The sequence below is a fragment of the Ylistrum balloti genome, unplaced genomic scaffold (assembly GCF_031769215.1).
Source record: "Ylistrum balloti isolate Yb309-2 unplaced genomic scaffold, AGI_CSIRO_Ybal_v1 Utg370336, whole genome shotgun sequence".
In the NCBI taxonomy this organism is placed as follows: Eukaryota; Metazoa; Mollusca; class Bivalvia; order Pectinida; family Pectinidae; genus Ylistrum; species Ylistrum balloti.
In genome coordinates this window covers 86,755-104,957 of record NW_026782243.1, presented here as the reverse complement: position 1 = coordinate 104,957, position 18,203 = coordinate 86,755, and the positions used below count along the sequence as shown (strand labels likewise).

General features: G+C 34.6%; 1 protein-coding gene across 1 annotated transcript; it reads left to right on the top strand.

Annotated features, from left to right (window-relative positions):
* Positions 1–159: 159 nt before the first annotated feature.
* Positions 160–16,985, top strand: LOC132553566 (ankyrin repeat and SAM domain-containing protein 3-like). Its single transcript, XM_060217821.1, has 13 exons — positions 160–230; positions 1,884–2,078; positions 3,026–3,221; positions 3,760–3,881; positions 4,653–4,734; positions 6,244–6,376; positions 8,196–8,363; positions 9,524–9,661; positions 10,335–11,584; positions 12,301–12,443; positions 12,798–12,939; positions 14,278–14,429; positions 15,183–16,985. The coding sequence occupies exons 2-13, from the start codon at positions 1,894–1,896 to the stop codon at positions 15,487–15,489; spliced, it is 3,018 nt and encodes a 1,005-aa protein (XP_060073804.1). The 5' UTR covers positions 160–230; positions 1,884–1,893; the 3' UTR covers positions 15,490–16,985.
* Positions 16,986–18,203: the final 1,218 nt, after the last annotated feature.

Sequence of the window (18,203 nt, the reverse complement as noted above, 5' to 3'; positions counted from 1 at the left end):
TATTTCGAGTACCCTCTGATTTTTACATGTTATATGTGGTTAATCTTGAATAAAAGTCACTGAAACGCTTAAAGGATATGTTAAAATGTACTTCTAGTTTTATGCACATTGAAGACGTCGAAGATTTACCTTTTATTATTATTCCGAAAGGTAAAGTTGAAAAATAGGCTGGAGGAAAAAGATGTGACGATGATTAATCTGAATTTAATGGAATAACATGCTTTTTGTCGGTATGTATCATTTCATCTTATTGTTTGTTTAAAAATTGGCTGGTGGTTAAACGTAAACATTAGTCATAGTTACGAATCAAACGCCAATCGTCATTGTAACTTCATATTTATATTATAGGCCATGGTTCACAAAACTACAAAATATCTTCATTCATACTGTGTCTGCTCCATACAGATCTCTGCTTCAGGTGTCTGTTCAATTGGAAACCGACCTCGATTTGAAAACTTTTGGCAGATGATTTTATCTTGGCAAGAACGATGTACGTTAAATTCAACGGTAGACATGTGCATCAGTCATTTGCATTTTCAAGTTATCTCGACCGTCTGTCAGCATGACAATGAATACAAGTAACCTTTTACAATGAAGTTTTTAACACAGTAGATAAGACTATCAACAAGCTATGTAGAGCTTTTGTGATGTTACCGCTTAGGATTTTTTTTCAATTGACCGAGGAAACCATAAGTAAGCTATATATGTATTGGATCTAGGTAACCACTAATTTTGCACACAACACTGTCTTTTTATCTACTGAGATTTGAAAACATTGTCATTTAAATGTGTGTATTCTGAAGTTTTCACTTGATGGATACATTGGTTAGCCTGTTAGGGCTTAATGCATTAGGGATCACAGCAGTTTCCATGTATCAATTAAAACTATGACCAATTAGACTAGACCAGGGTTGTTTGTTTGTGACATAATGATAGATTACTGATCTTATTTTACTCTTCCATGAGTCTCAGCTAAGCCTTTCTGGGCCCGATTTGATATTCACAGGTCCTTCAAGGTGTATGCCTTATACATTTATATTGATGACAAACTGGTTTTCAATATAAAGCAACAGGTCACAGGGATACGGAGGCACTCAAGTAATGTATTATGAAAAGGTAATGATTCAGAAACTAATATCTGATTTTGAATATTACAGGTTCATTCCCTTTGATTTTTTCTTAACTTTAAAATATGTTCATATCAACTTTTGCCACTCTAATCAGGTAAATCTACATTTGAACATGTACTGATACAATTTTGGGAAATACTTGAATTTTACATTGCAGGACCCATTGTTTTAGCAATAGAGTTGAATGACTCATGAAAATAAATTGTAAAACAATCACTGTTTAATTGACATAAGAATATGAAAGGGTAATAACATATTGAATGAAAAGAATTCATGTGCTTTACAATATACATGTATTGGTAATGAACGGAAGAACATATACATATTTTATTAGAATTTTCTTAATTTGAGGTTTCGGAATCGTCCATTTTATGTACAAAATTCTAGAAAAAGCCAATTTTGGCACAAGTACCATACCTTGTGAAACTTACAGTTTATTACTTCTTGTATTGATTGACTATGGTAGCCAAGTAAACAACGTCATTTACCACAAAGGCCTGACAAATATGCATTTGTTTTGTAAATATTTTTCTTGTAACATGTCAGACAGATTGAGGTAAGGAAGGCAGAAAGTTTGAATTTAACAAGTACTTTTAGGAGAGAGATGTTGAAAATAACAGTGTTGTTTTTTTAATTGCTTTAAAAAGTTAAGGGTAGGCACAAAGTATTAAGGTAGTTAGGGTTAGCAGAAACAGCCTAATATTAGTCAAGATAACAATGTGGTCATTATACATTATGTCTTGTTTCTCATAGGTGAACAAGCATGGCCAGCGAGGTGGATGCCCAGTATGAAGCCTCCGATGAGTCCTCAGAGAATGAACTCCTCGATAAGAGTCTATCTGTGTGGAAGGGTTGGAATGTGAAAGAGACCTTTGACCCAATACCCCTTGACCTTCACACTGCTAGTAGCATTGGTCACTATGACTGTGTGCGATCATTTATTGCAAGGTAAATATTAAATACACTGAAAATGAAAATTTTGTTGTAAAGCAAGTAACAGTATAATGATTGAGGTCAGTGCAATGATTTAGAACTCAACTAACAAAAATACACATCTCCAGACTGAAGGATATTACCAAAAATGACTTTTTTTTTTTTTGCTTCTTTTTTTAACTTTTTGAGTTCTAATTACTGGTGTATAATGTTGATTTGTTGTATGTTGTGTATATCAACATTAAGAATATCAAAGAAAGATTGGGAAATAAAATCAAGGTTGATACAATTATTATGGAACAACACTTAAGAAACATCAAATTACATTGCACATTGTAAATAAATCACACCAAAACATGAAATCATTTTACTTTTTCAATGATGGATATTTCCCTATTTCAGAAGTTTACTGCCTCAGTAAATAAATTTATTGTCATTGATCAAAACAACTTGTGGCATAATAGTATGACATGTTTCAAAATATCTTTCTTGTGAATTGATGGGATGACAATTTATGATATCGCCAAAAAAAATATATTGATTATTCATTGAAGTTGGCATTTCCTTCAAAATAGGATAAGTTAAATACACTGTGTTGGAATATATCTGATCTTATTTCTGGAGCTGAATCATATATTATCAAAGATACTGAATTTAGATAAACTGACAGAACACTGGCTATAATGCCAGGGAGATGGAACAAAGCAACAAAAAGAATCACATGGACAGAAAACTTGTAACTAACTGAGAACCTATGGCTAGGTGTTTCATAAAATATCACAATTATTACAAGTACACAGGAATGGAAACTAAGTCAAGGATCTATAGAAATATTGTCGTAAAAATAATTCATAAATACACCACATACAGATAATCAGAAATATTTTTCTACAAAATACAAAGATGTTTGTTAAGTGCTATTACATATCAATAAAGGGTGCCCCTAAAACTTTGTGTTGCAGAAAAGTTGACTTGGATAAAAAGAACCGTGGAGGATGGACTCCGCTCATGTACGCTTGTTACATTGGTCACGATAACATTGTCAACTTGTTATTAGATGCCAATGTGTCAGTCAACATTAAAAACAGCAAGGGTCAGACACCCTTAATGTTGGCGTCCAGCTGTGGTAATGAGAGTGTTGGCTACTTCATCTGCCAGGTAAATATTGATCATTCCTGATTTATAAACAACTTCAAAATACAGTCCTATGTTTGGTTATCATATTGAGATATATGTCTATTCTAAACAAGATCGGAGATGTAATTTTTTAAAATTCAAATGATTTTCAAACTATCAAGACTATTTTCTCTGTCTTCATACTTTAATGCTAAAAATCTTTTATTTTGTTTACTTATTCATCTCTATGTCTTGTGTTCATCTTGTCTGTTTCAAATCTTTTTATAGTACTTAGATCTTCATTAAGCCTTGTTCTTACTGTTTAACATATATTTGCTTGAATAAAGTTATGGTGTTTATTACTGAATGTGTCATACAACTGATTGAAATAAAATAATTGAAAAGAAAAGTTTCATTAGTAGTGAGTGAAAAATTTGGATGGATTTTAAAGGTAAAAAATTGCAAAAGAGTAGAGTCTATTTGATGTTTTCATCAACTCTAAAACCATCTGAAACATAATTGCATATTAAAATATTTAGAAATTAAATAATGTTTTTATATTTTTTTGTAACGTTTACAGCAAGGAGCAGAGCTAGAGGCACGCGACCAAAAAGGATGGACTGCTCTATTCCATGCTACATATGCTGGACACCAAAACATGGTACAGACTCTGCTGGAGCAGGGTGCCAACATAGACGCTGTGTGAGTACTGATTGGCGACAACTTCCTTTCTTTTTTATATAGCTTCCTTCAAGGAAAAATGTTTGTTCAGAAAGACTACTTGAGACAGCAACTTATTTAAAGATAGCACTGTCCATAATCAAATTTTACTAGAAGTGAAACTCATTATATAAAGATAGGGTCAATCTTTGATGTACAATGTTTCCTTTCATAGAGATGCAGCTAAGTCAAACCATCAGATAAGTCAAATATTTAATTTGGTCCTGTCAATTTCGACTTATCCATGTTTTACTAGGTTTTTTTTTTCTAGATATCCTTTTACAGTTTTGGGAAGTGATATCAAATCTTACTAATTACAGTTAATTTCTGTATAGATATTTTGATATATATATGCCCAGTTTACTTTCATTTTGGATTTCTATGGAACAAATGTCATGTAAGGACTTTTCCATGATATTATGTACTTGAATTCTGCTCTCCTAAGTGAGATTTCCTACCAATTACTTCTAAGTTCTTAAGTCTATTCCAGTAACATATCTACTTGGCTCCAAGACTCACAAATCAGACACTCTTATCCATAGTTCAGCTTCCTGCCTTATACTTCTCAGCAAGTGATTAAATTGTATGAGTGGTCAAATCCCGAAACAAAACCTGGTGTTGGGGTTAACATTTTACTGTACTAGTATCTTTTAAGAAAAATAAGGGATGATTATACTTTTTATCACATAATATATTATGTGTATATGTTGTTTTATTGTTATTTTAATCAGAATACAATTTTGTTCCCAAAAGAGAACCTAGTATGGGTATTACACCTTTCATGGAGGCTGCGGCAGAGGGACACGAAATCATTGTACAGATATTTCTACAACATGTGAGTGCTTTATTGTAGTCAAGTGTGTAACCTGGGGCCCGTTCATTCATGCAAACAAACTGGTTTGTTAGCACTTCAAATGCAACATATCAAACATAAATCTGCAAATTTTATTACCGGTCTCGGTCTTAGTCGAACCTTGTCAGGAGTAAAGTAAGATCACTAGGTTTTCTCTTATTTTCTAAACAAACAACTCTGGTTCATATGGTCAAACTGATGACCTAAATAACAGCCCATGTGAAAAGGAACATATTTGTGATTTAATAGCCCAACTAGTACTGCAAACTGGTGAGAGTTTGAACAGTTAAGGTCCACATTGCATATAATCATGGCAAGGTGTTTAAGAGCGTACTACCAGGACAGGAAATTACTGGTTGCATGGAAATGTTATTTTCAGGGTGGGTGTGGGGGTTGATTATAAAGTTATTATTTTTTAACACTTTCTGTAATGCTCTACATATTAATTGGCTTTTAAGAAATTACAGGTTTCATTTCAATCTTCATAATTTTAGATACTGTGACAAAAAATCAGCCTGCTTGTGTATTGATGGAAGTTAGCGTTGACATATTGGTATACAGAGTGTGGATTGAGACTTAATATGACTACAGATTAATGTTTGTTAAAATTGTTATGAATCTTAAAACTATTTGGACTGTCTTGACGTGATTATCTTATCATTATGTGACGCCAATGCCTGTGTACCTAGTAATACATGCAGTCTCACAATGTTTGAACTCAAGTACGAATTCAAAATATAAGTGAAACAAACTAGAAAGGGTTTGAACTATCACCAGACAGAAAATTGTTGTTTTTATTGAAAAATTCACATGTTCGAAAAATCCCCCCACTCAAACCAATCTGTGGTTTACCGTATATATACACATATATATATTTTTTTTTAATAAGTCTAAACTGCATGTCAGGTAAATAGTTATATCATTTACAAAGTTTTTATATAAATTATTTTGGTGTCTTTAATTCAGGTATTTTTAATTTGTTGTAATAAATTTTAAAAATTTTACTGTGTTTGTGATATTCAAGTAGTTTGTTAACAGTAATCTGAATGTTATGGTCTTACCATCGTTCATTTTTCCAAAGGATCTGTGTTGTAAACGTCAAATTAAAACATATAACTCATTAGATACTTGATAAGAATAAATAAAAGTAAATCTTGAAGTTTAAGTTCTCTATAATAAAACAAAATTAGATACACAATATATATGTATGATTTCAGCATTTATTTGGCAAAACTGTTACTTTCAATAAAATGCCATAAGACATAACAGGACTGTGAAGTGATAAATCGCTCATATACACACTTGGACTTTTCAAAAAGTTTTCTTTTTGTATGTACTACAGAAAAACATCTCATAATATTCCACATTCGACCTGATATTGTGTTAAAGACAGATGAAGTGGTGTTAGATTGAAATTAACCAGTTGATTGATGTGAACTATTCAAGTTTTGTTGTATATTTTGCTATCTCTCTACTGTTTGTTTGTTTCAGGGAGTGACCGTCAATACCAAAGCTCATAACGGAGATACAGCTCGATCTCTAGCTCTAATTTATGGACACATAAAGATTGTGAGCCTCATTGACAACCATAGCATGCCCATAACTTGTCTACGATCTGAAGCAGGTATCACAGAGCAACTAATTCATTGTAACTATTTCTCCTGTCACAACAGACTTTTGTTGTTGATGTAATCTTGGTAGTCCGGTGGAGTAGTGGTAACATGCTCAGCTTTCACCAAGATGTCTTTAGTTTGATTCCCGACACAGATGTGAACAGATATGGGGGTCACCTTCATGTTTTTTCCCCGGGTACTCTGGCTTCCTCCCACAAAATTCTCATGAGCTTCCATCCAGGCTTATAAGGGTGATTAATATAAGCTTAAAGCTTTTTTTTTTAATTGTAGTAAGATAAATAAAGCTTATATGATATTATATGTAACCGCGGTAAATACAAGCCACAATATACCACTTGGATAGAGAGAGCTTGTCTTAGCTTTAATGGTTGAGCATCAGACTATGTCACCAGGAGTCCGGAGTTTGAATCCTAGAGGAGGAATTTAAATAAATAGTGGCTCCTGTTACATTGGTGCCTGTGTAGGACTTGGAAATAATACTTAGCTTTGTCCTACAGAAATTGCTGCAAATTCTGGAATTTGAAGGAAAATTGTTTACTTGGAGTAAGAGTTTGTAATCCTGGTAAATAATAGTGACATTATACTGCACGGCTAGAGAGCACTTCTCTTTAGCTTGATCGTTTGAGCATTAGACTAGTAAGCCTGGTGTCCTGGGTTTGATTCATAGAAGAGGCATTCAAATAAATAATGACCTCTGTTAATTTATATAGGAGTTTGTATAGAAAGTATTTGATAGATACATTGTTCAACAAATTTTAACCAATGTTTGGACTTCTCCTTGAAAACATAAGCTTTATAACTAGCGATTCCATTATATGACATCAGGATCTTTTTATGTATTTCTTTTTCATAACTATATTTATAAGTCAGACGTGTTTTTAATTTAGTAAGTCTCCTATGGGCTTAAATGGGAGATTTATGGTAAGATTAAAGATATTGTATGAAATGGAAACAATTTTCAACATTCTTGAATCTGTCTTTTTGACATTTAGAAATCGTTGACATAAAGGCCTTGGTGGCTAAGTAGTTAGGCATCCTACTGTCTTTGTCACTAGCCCTCAATCCCCAGGTCGCAGGTTCAAGGCCTACTGGATACTGGGCATTGGTTGATAGTTTTCTCCAGGAAGTCTAGCTTTCTTCTATAATCCAAACTTGGCACATCCCTGGCTGTTGATAAGACATCAATCAATAAAAAACCCCAACAGATATTATCAGTATTTATCATATTTCTAAGTGAATTGTATCACCTCAATATCAGTTTTCACAATACTTCATCTTTCATCAAACTAAACAGATGTAATATGCTAAAATCTTTTCACTAAAGTATACCTATGTGGTTTGATAAGGTTATCAGGAGCCATGGTAGGTTAGGTGGTTACAGCAATGGGTGACATAACCTCAGGTTAAGATCTGAGGTGCGTTGTTTGAGGCCCTTACATATAGTTTTTTGTGTTTCTTGAGAAGCTGAGTACTGGATCAGTCTGCTGATGTGGTATTGTCAGTGGACAAGACATTTTATGATTTTTGCTCTAATTGACATACGATGGGCCTTTTGTATGTTGTTCACTAAGGTGCCACCAATTACTGCAAGGAGATTCTGCCTCAAAATGACCCTGGTTGTTGACAGTGTGAAGAACCCAATACACAAACTGATTGAACTTTATCATCTAATCAGTTTTATATATTGGTGTTTACAGTGAATATGATATCATCATCAGATAGAGGTGTTTTCCTGGAAAAGAGCTTTTGCTATACAAGACGGTGTATTTATGATAACAAAGCAGTTACCAAAGTCTTCATTTCTGCTAGGTCTGGATGCTGATCTCAGTTCATCAGATGAAGCTTTTCCTGTACGCCGGACACAGCAGAGTCGTCGAGGCAAGGGAAAGGGTGGACCCAGTATACGAGATGGACCAGATGCCATTGCACGACTGATAGACCGGTCTCATCCAGGCAGTGCAGAAAACTCACACCCAAGTAGGTACAGGGGAGATAACTCAAATCCAATAGGGTACAGGAGAAATAACCCACATACAAATAGAACGATAGAGGTAAACGTAGAATTCTTCCTGTAATCAATTGAAAAAATATTAGCTGAAGCTGCAAGAGAAAAGGCTGAAGCTGGCCTGTAGAATATTCAGCCCATGCAGTTTGAGGGATCTAATTTTTACCTGTCTGAACTAAATTGCGAAATATCATTATTGTTCAGAATTTCAAAATAAAGTAGAGTCAGAACACTTTCATGTTTTTGGAAATGTTTTACTATAAATTCAGTAAAATCAATATTTTATTTTTGTTTGTTGTTTTAAGTGACATGAAAATCTGAAACTGTGCACTCTGAGCTTAACATATATCATTTCTAACAATCTATTTAGGTGTATTTTTGTATCAGGAAATAATTCCTGGCCGCCTGAATTGTTTCAAGCGATTAAGCAAAAGTGGCTCAATAACCAATTTCATACAGGGGAGAAACTCACACCTCAACTTATACGTGAAAAATAACTCTCACTGAATTCAGTACAGGGGAAATAACTCACAACTGAGTGGGTACAGGGAATATAATTTACATTAAAGTATGTAAAATGTAGGTTAATTAAGTAGCTTCTATCGAGTTAAACCACATTCAAGGATGTACGGGGGAGATAATTCACTTTTTATGTACTAAGGGGAGAAAATTCACAGCAGTATTCAGATAGCACTGATAAAAATCTGAGAAGCTGTTAAAATGATTTATACGAAAAACCAAGAACAATCACATCTGGGATCATGACTGACCTCATGGAATATTTAACACATACACATTGATAGATCCTGTAGTGCTTGTAAGAAACAGCCTGTGTCTTGTAGATGTGATTTTGTTTAGGCCTGAATATTTCTGTCCTAACAGGACTAGATCATATCTACTTGGTTAAAGTTAAGTTTAGTTAGAGCTTTTTGTTAATTATAAACAGTGTCTTATCAATATATGTTTGCACGAGTTTTTATTTCCTCAGAAAAATTCACAGCAGTGCGTCTGTTAATATACTGTTTCTTATTTTCAGGAAATAAATATAATGGATATAAATGTTTGATTTCAGTGATGTTTCTTATTTTAGTGTAACATCTGCATAAAAATATGATTGTTTGAACGTTTACAGAAGTGCCAAAAGGATACCTGAGTTTTAAGCAGAATGAGGCTGACCCAAGTGATGCACCAAAACTGTCCTTCCGCGATGTCACTTCACCAATCAACCAACAGGATTATAATAGTGCTCTGGACAGCTCAGGGGGCAAAGGTCAGTACACCTACACTACAGAGAGAAAAGGTCAGTACATCTATAACACAGTGGTCAAAGGTCAGCTGACTTACAACACAGAAGTCAAAGGACAGTTTACCTCAGTTTAAAGGGGAAAAGTTCAGTACACCTAGCAGGGGTTAGGATGGTACACTAATATTACTGGGGGAAAGGTCAGTCCACCCACATGACAGGGATCAAAGGTCAGTACACCTAAAACGCAGTGGTCAAAGGACAGCACACCTATACTTCATGGGTCCAAGTTCAGGATACCTACCAGGGGTTAGGTCAGTACACCAATATTACTTGGGGCAAAGGTCAGTCCATCCACATGATAAGGATCAAAGGTCAGTACTCCTAAAATGCAGTGGTCACTTCATGGGTCCAACTTTAGGTCAACTACCAGGTTTTAGGTCAGTACACCAACATTACTGGGGTGAAAGGTCAGTCCAACTACATGACAATGACAGTACACCTACAATACAAGGGGCAAAGGTCAGTGCATCTATAATACAGAAAGCAAGAATTAGCTCACTTGCCTCACAAGGGACAAAGGTCAACTCAGCTTCAATATATGAAGACATGAAATGTCCTTACCTTGATAGAGAAAATGAACTTTGCTTACTTTTTAACACAACTTTGTCACATGGTAAAGTTCACTTCAATTTTGCAGATTCTTGTGTAGATGAACACGAAGAGGATGGTAATGCTTTCTCTAAGACTGGAGCCCTCACTATAAAGAGTAGTTCTGGCTCCAGTGGTGGGTTGATGGCTGCTCTGGGGATAAATCGGGAGAGTAGTCTGGACAGCGATGATTGTCAGCCGCAAGATAGCATCACGTCACACTCTGGAGTTTCCTCACTAGAGGGCAGCACCAACAGTCTTAATGGCACTGTACTCTCCCCTGCCAGTAGCTTCAACAAAGACTTAGAGACAGCGTTGAAAAATAACAGTGATAGGGTCAGTGAGAGTGCTAGCATACCGTGTGATGAGGCCAGTCTGCCAGGTGGCAGTGGGAAGGACTCTGAACCCAGTCAACTCCACAGTGGTCATCACATCAGCAAATCAGAGGCCTCAAAGTCTATTGCAAATTCATCATCCCAGTCTTCATTTGTCACATATAATCATTCATCAAGCTTTACCACAAGAGCTGAATTGGCTACAATGAGTTCCAATTCTCAAACATCCATGCCGTGTTTTAATATTAATCACCAAAACAGTCATCAGCCTCAACCGTCCAGTTTCAGCATGAGTAGCCAAGCTCATCCTGTTAGATTGAATGCAGAACCGTCCAATTTTAACACAAAACCATCCAATTTCACGTCATGTAATCAATTTGAATCTAAACCCAGCAATAATGGTGCCGCATCACAAAATGACCGCCAACAACATTTAGGGTACGTCTCCACGCCCAAGGAGTTTGACGTCACAGCAGACAATAACCTGCCCCCTACAGACAATAACTACCCACCACCAAACATGTTCCCAGGTCTTGGCTCCAATCCTGTCACTTGTGCAGCACAGATAGGTTACCAACTGTTTCCTACTCCCCCATCTATCAACACAGGGATTCCCCAATCTTCCGTAATGCAACCAAACCAGGGAGTTACTCAGTCTCCCACAATGCAACAAAATCAGGGGGTTCCCCAATCTCCCAACATGCAGTCAAACCAAGGGCTGCCCCAAGCTCCCACAATGCAACAAAACCAGGGGGTTCCCCAATCTCCCATCATGCAGTCTAACCAGCCCATGGTTTCAAACACCGGTATTCAGCAATCCATCATTCCTCCTGGCCCAGCAATGGTGGCGTCAAATTCTGTGATGGCTTCTCATCCTGCTGTCACCAATGTTGTCATGGCAGCCAATCCAATGATGACCCATAATGCATTGCTGCAGGATCAGCAATTTTTCGGGCCTCCTAAGGTATGTTTGTTGTATTTAATTTGGTTATTATAGAAATTTACACATCATGCATATATAGTACTTCTTATAGATTTTAATTCAAGTTAAAAATTTTGTGTGAAGTGAAATAATACTATGAAGTCTAGTTATAGATCTTTATATACTTAAAATTGATTTTGACAGGAACATGCTATTTGATATGAAAAGAAATGTTTTATATTTAGAAAAATCAGCATTTTATTAATAATGTATGACCTAAACAAAAGGCGTGGCCTACTTTCACTTTGCTGTGATGATACGTCTGATTTATTGATGTTTACCTCAGAAATCAACGCTACCTGTTTATAACAAATAACTGTACATATGTGTGTCTTTCGATAGTGGTGTTAATGAAATATGGAGACATATTTGGTGTTATCATAAAGTGAACTAATAACACAAATTTACCCAAAAAAGTTGAGAAGTTTTTTTCCTGTTAAAAGCCTCGACCATTGTGGATAATTGTTAAATCCACAGAAATGTGCTGTATATGTATGTATAATAGAAGAAATTTTATCTTTGTGTTTTTTCATGCTGAAAGTATTACACTTAAACATCTTTATGGTAATTTTAATTTCTGATTGTTATTGGTAAAGATTTCACTTTGGATCAGCTGATTTGTCATTGTTCTAATTTGCCTAAATGTGATACAAATGTATTGTGCTAACATTTGATTGATTAATCTTTGATGTAATTAGGCTGATGGTCAGCCACAGGATCTGGCTGGACTGCTTGACCAGTTAGGACTGACCCGGTACCTGGCTGTGTTTGAGGAGCAGGATGTTGACCTACAGGTGTTTCTGTCGCTGACCGATGCAGACCTTAAGGAAGTTGGAATAAAGTAGGTCCCTAGTGTTCTGTTTTTCGTCTATATTCAAGAATATTGTACAAAAGACACACAAGTTCATAACACTTAATACAAATTTAGAATTGGATAATGTAGAGCAAAATTAGGGAAGAAAATGCATCATACTGTTGTTTTGTCCTCGGACTCATCATGTCCTCGGACTCATCAACGATGCTGAGGGTCTACATTTTGAAATGTAGGAGACGATTGAGGAAAAAAAAATGTCCAGTACCCATGTCTTCTACAAGAAAAATCAATTCTGGAATAGACAATTTGAATGAAGATGATTCACACATTTAATTCAAAATAATTTTCCTGAAATTTCACATTTAGCTGTTTGTTTTGTAGACTTTTTGGGCCCCGTAAGAAGATGACCAATGCAATCGCTCGTTGGCATAACCGTGGGCCGATATGTCAATCGAACCTGGAGCAAGCTTATGCTGACCGTCTGGATACCGAGATGCAGGACATGGGTCTCCAGTTACGCAAGGTGTGTAAAGTGATCCTAAGATAATGAGGACCTTATATGAGTCTCCATACCTGGTGTGATTTAAGTAGAAAGTCTTTTTCAGAATTTTCCATATTTGGGAGCGACTGGTTCAATAAAGATAAAAAAAAAAACTTTATTCATTTTACAACAGTCATGAAGCAAGTTTTTCAAACTTACATTAATCACTCTTGTTGGCCCATATGGAAGCACATATGGGCCTTACTGTCAAAGGAAACCAGAGTACACAGAAAAAACCCACGTGGTTGGGCAGGTGACCCGACACCATTTCACGTCCATTCTGGGAATCGAAACCTGGATGTTTAGGTGAAAGGTGAATGCACCAACTGGTAAAAATATAACTAGAAAGAAAGCAAGAGAGACCGTGATCACACTCAAGGAACTCAAGTAACTTGTCAGCAAATGTATAACCCTTTTATGTATTAACCAAATTTTCATCTGAACAGGCATCTGAATGTCGTTACGATGAATTCAACACTGGGAAGATGTTTGAAATTTAAATGTAGGCAATACCCTGTATTTTGGATTTCGCTAAAAGAACTTTGGAGTCTTCATGCCAAATTAAAAATTTTGTAAATCTTGGAATTTTCATTTTCCTAAGCTGAATTTTTTTTTAATCTTTTATCCAGATATTATTGATTGATTTATGAATTACAGGTAGAAATAACTTGATATGAAGACAGTGTTTATGTCTGACTGTTTGTCAGATCATGAATTTGTTTTTGATGTTTGCGTTATTTATCTTTCTGTTTTTGTAGATAGGTATGGTCTCTTTGCGAGAGAAATTAACAGATTTGAAATGTCAATCTGTTTACAACATTTTCATACTTCCCACATATATGTGTATATAGTTGGGGGTTATAGTAATCACTAGCTTTCCATGTGTACTGATGACTGCTATCTTTGTAATAACACTGTTTACTATATATCTCATATACTACAGAACACTGGTTCATATTTTCATGTCTCATGAATTAGTGGTTATTGATCAAGGCTAGATATAAAAGGTCACCCTTGACCACTTTGTAAATAAGAAGCTTTTGTGTTGGGAGTACTGTAACCAGGAAATTTTTGCCCCCATTTAATTTTCATGCTCTTTGTCCATAAACAAGGAGGTTGAATTAACAAGCAGGACAAAAATGTAACATAGACCGCGTAATTCTTTTATTTATAACCCTAAGAGGGCAAAATGAACGTGAGTCAAATTTGTGTGTAAAGTGGTGCAAGGGCAAAAATATTGTGATATAGAGTTTATTTATGTGAGTTTCGGCTCTCTGTTTCTGTTGTAATAGCTGTTATCATTGTTTTCTTGTTTCATAGTCATTCGAGCAGATTGAAGCCCTGAAGGCTCAAGTTTTACAGGAACAACGAATCCGTAATGTGACGGAGAGTTGGCTGACAGACATACAGCAGATCAGCTTCGATACAAGACAACGATGTGAAGAGATGAAAGAGTCACTGAGAAAACTCAAGTAAGTTTAATGTTGTAACTCATTATTTATTCCAGTTCCTACATTAGGAATTGAACCCAAGACCTTTGGCTTACTGGACTTACCAATCAAGCTCAAGAGAAGTTCTCCCTAGCTGAGGGATATTGCAGTTCGTATTTACACGGGTTATTATGGGAAGTACTCTCTAGAGTCAGGGAGAAACTTTAGGCTGGATAGAACTGAAACAAAGAGTTTCAACGACAGATATGTATCAATATTTACTTGTCGCAATTAGATGTTATGGTCTAGTCATTACTTACACCAATTGTTTTCATCTGTTATATAAACTTGGTTGAGTTGTGAAGAGACATGTAAGATATCTAGATATAATTTAACATGCTATATGTATTTGCAAATATTAAGCATCAATATAATCATTTGCTCTTGGAACTATTTTGTTGTCACAGTGTCATCAATGACACACTAGTGGCGCCACCTATTTCTTCTAATATATCATGACAGTTCAGTTCAATACATTACTATTGTAACAAAGTGTAAACGGTTATTTTTTTTTAGGTGTTTTATGAAAATTGACAATAATCAAATGTAAATATAAGAATTTCTAGTTTTTCATCAAGAAAAATATGTAATAACCCCAATATAAATACACTTGTCAGCATGTACAGAGAGAGAGAAAATTATTTTCAGATAATTTATACAATAGGAATAACTTGGTTTAGCTTACATAATGATTCTGAAAATAAGAATATTAGAAATATTCCAATTCTTTTCCAGACATTTTCACACAGAGATAAAGATAAAAGCTGATTTGAGGGATGAGAAAAGAAACCAACCCATACCTTCAACAGAGGCAAGAAATATGAGTGATTTGGCAAGTGCAATGAGAGAGGATTTGTCATTGGATGACAGAACAAGAGGTTCATCCAATGACAAAGCAGGTTCCTCAGCTGATTTGGCTATCAAGAAAATTGAACACTATATAAAAGACCTTCAGAAGTATCTTGCCATGATTACAATGAATGCTGACCGACTTCTAACATGGGGAGCTAATTCTCACTCGCAGGATTCCGGGTTTTCGTAGCAAAAGTCTGTATCTATTTTATCCATACTAGTGTCAATTATATATGGAGATTGAACATAAAATTACAGACTCACATAATGTTACGGACTGTCACAGCTAAAGTCTGGTTGTTTTAGAAATGATTCGTGTGAATATTGTGAAAGCCTTTCATCCTAAAATTACAGAGAGTCACAGCAGAAGTCTGCATTTCTCGCAGTGCAAAGGTTACTTGCAGTTTGAATGTGACCAGTTAAAATAAAACATATGAGTGCAGAAGTCTAAGAAAAGAACTGTGCAATATTAGATTTCGTCAGTATCATCTAACTTGTATCTGGTGAGAGATATCATCCAACCTAATGTATGCAAAGATCTGGATTGTTATCCAGGACTTCTAAATAATAAAGTCCTTGTTATATACGTCATATTTCTAGTAAGAGGTATGTAAGGATTTTTACATTCATAGTCTATGAAAATATTTGTGAAATAATTTATGTCTGGAAAGCATACATCAACAGAGTTTAGTAAAAACCAAATGATTTATCTGGAAAATGTCTGTAATTTACAGCAGTTTGGTTTCTTCAATTTCGTAAAAACAGATAGTTTATAAGTATTTGTAGAAGCAAAGAATGCTTGTAGTAAATGAATATACAAAATGGAATACAGAAGACTGCAGAATGTTTGTCTCTTGAATTAGTAAAGTGTGATTGCTAGATAAGATGAATAACACCATAAAGTACTGGTGGTAACTATGGAAACAAATATTCTAATACAATATGAAATTTCATGATATAAGGGAATGTATTGTATGTAAAAGGCAAATGAGTTCAATCTTCTAACCTATCATGGTTGAAGAAATAGTACAATTTAATATTAATGTTACATTGTTGACAGTACAATGTTGACAGACAATGTTGACAGTAAACATGAATTAACTATGACAGGTTAATTAAAACGGTTGTGTATAAATAACTTCTGGACAGATATGTTTGTTTCGTCATAAGAATGAAAACCATGATTTCTTAAAAAAAGAAAATTTTGTTTTATAGTACGTTATGTTGAGTATGATTGTTGACTGTGTTTGTAGTATGTTTGATGAAGCTCTGTATAGGGCTGATCTTTTGATGCAATATAGTTCATTGTAAAGCCTGTTTATATTTCGTCTCCATATTTAGTACTAAATTAAAATGCATGACTTTAGATAATACATTTTGAGATTTAAGTTTAATAATCAAAATTTGTCGCTGATTGCGTTATTTTATTGTTTTGTTTTTGTTTAAGTAAATGTGAGCTACACAACTTAGAATGAACGTTTTCTTCAGTTAGCTTTGAGAAATATTTTTCACTTGGTTCTGTATATGTAGCAATGCTACAAATGCAGAGAAGTAACATTGTGATACTGGGTAGCAGTTTTATCATTAGTGAATGACAAATTGTAAATTCTTCTTCTAAATTTTATAAATATATGACTTTGTAAACTGTTTTTACTTATTCTTATATTACATTGAATTCATTTTTTTATTTTTTATTTTTTTCTTTGTTAAAATTTAAAAAAAAACATTTAAAAGTTAAAAAAAACTCTACTATTTGAAAGTTACAAGTGATTTAGTTATCCTATAGTATTGCTATGTACATTTGTATTTTTCCTGTAGTAAAATTATTTTTAATTGATTTTTAATATCATAATGGTAATTTTATGTGTGTTTTAATACTAGGGTTCTGCTCCGTCCACAAAAACACATCTATATTGATTAATTAGTGAATGTAGAAATTATATATATATATATACCATGGTTATGAATTATGTTTTTTATGATTTAACTAAATAGGAAATATTGAACACTGAAGCTACAGCCTATAGCATTAAAGGGATTACACAACAACATCATATTATAAAAAACAGTCAAACATGATATTTCTAAAATATATATTTAGTCTACCATCATCAGACAGATTACTGTTCAAGTTATCCTTTTGTCTATTCCCTCCAATCCTAAGATATTTTAATCACTAATTCTTTACCGAGGTGGTCATTCTCCAATCATCCGTGCAGATTTCCCACGCTTCTTAGTTCTGCCAGTTTAATTCAGAGACTGATTGAGAAAAACAAAATGGCTGACAGACTTCTATAGAGTATTAGAAAGGTGATGTTTGTTATGTAAGTATTTTTCAAGAAATACTGGATGAATCTATATATATATATAATATACGCATGTTTCCGTTATTTGTGACGATACTGCATGATTTTTTCACCTCTTGATACAAAAAATAGTGGCTCTTATTTAAAAACCTGATTTTTGTTTGTTTCATGGATTTATCACCCCATGATCAGCCAGTCATTGTGAGGAAGTGTGTCCTTGTGAATTTGAGTAGGTGGTGGTTATCACACTGAACAACATATGGGACACCTGTTGCATGCAATCCAGAGCAGTTATATAACTAGAAAGTGTCTTGCTCACAGGCTGTTTATTACTGAGCTCTGGGAAAGACACATATAGTCACGAGAGAGGAGCGTCAAACCGTACACCTCGAATCTTCGTCTGTGGTTATGGAGGCCTCTTCTGACTAATCTACCTGTGTAGGACTCCCATAGTAAAGCTTAACAGTATGTTGAATTGTATCCTGTGACCGGTCTTGTTTTGTTCAGTAAATGTTTATCATTTGCATAATTTATTATAAACAATTTTTTATCTTCTCTTTTAGTCTTCAGAAGCTAATAGCTTTCCTTTAATTATTCA

Excerpts from the sequence above, each read along its gene's own strand:
- LOC132553566 (XM_060217821.1), top strand. The coding sequence starts at position 1,894 with ATGGCCAGCGAGGTGGATGCCCAGTATGAAGCCTCCGATGAGTCCTCA. Across the intron at positions 12,444-12,797 it reads CTTAAGGAAGTTGGAATAAA|ACTTTTTGGGCCCCGTAAGA; the intron begins GTAGGTCCCTAG and ends TTTGTTTTGTAG. Across the intron at positions 14,430-15,182 it reads GAGTCACTGAGAAAACTCAA|ACATTTTCACACAGAGATAA; the intron begins GTAAGTTTAATG and ends ATTCTTTTCCAG.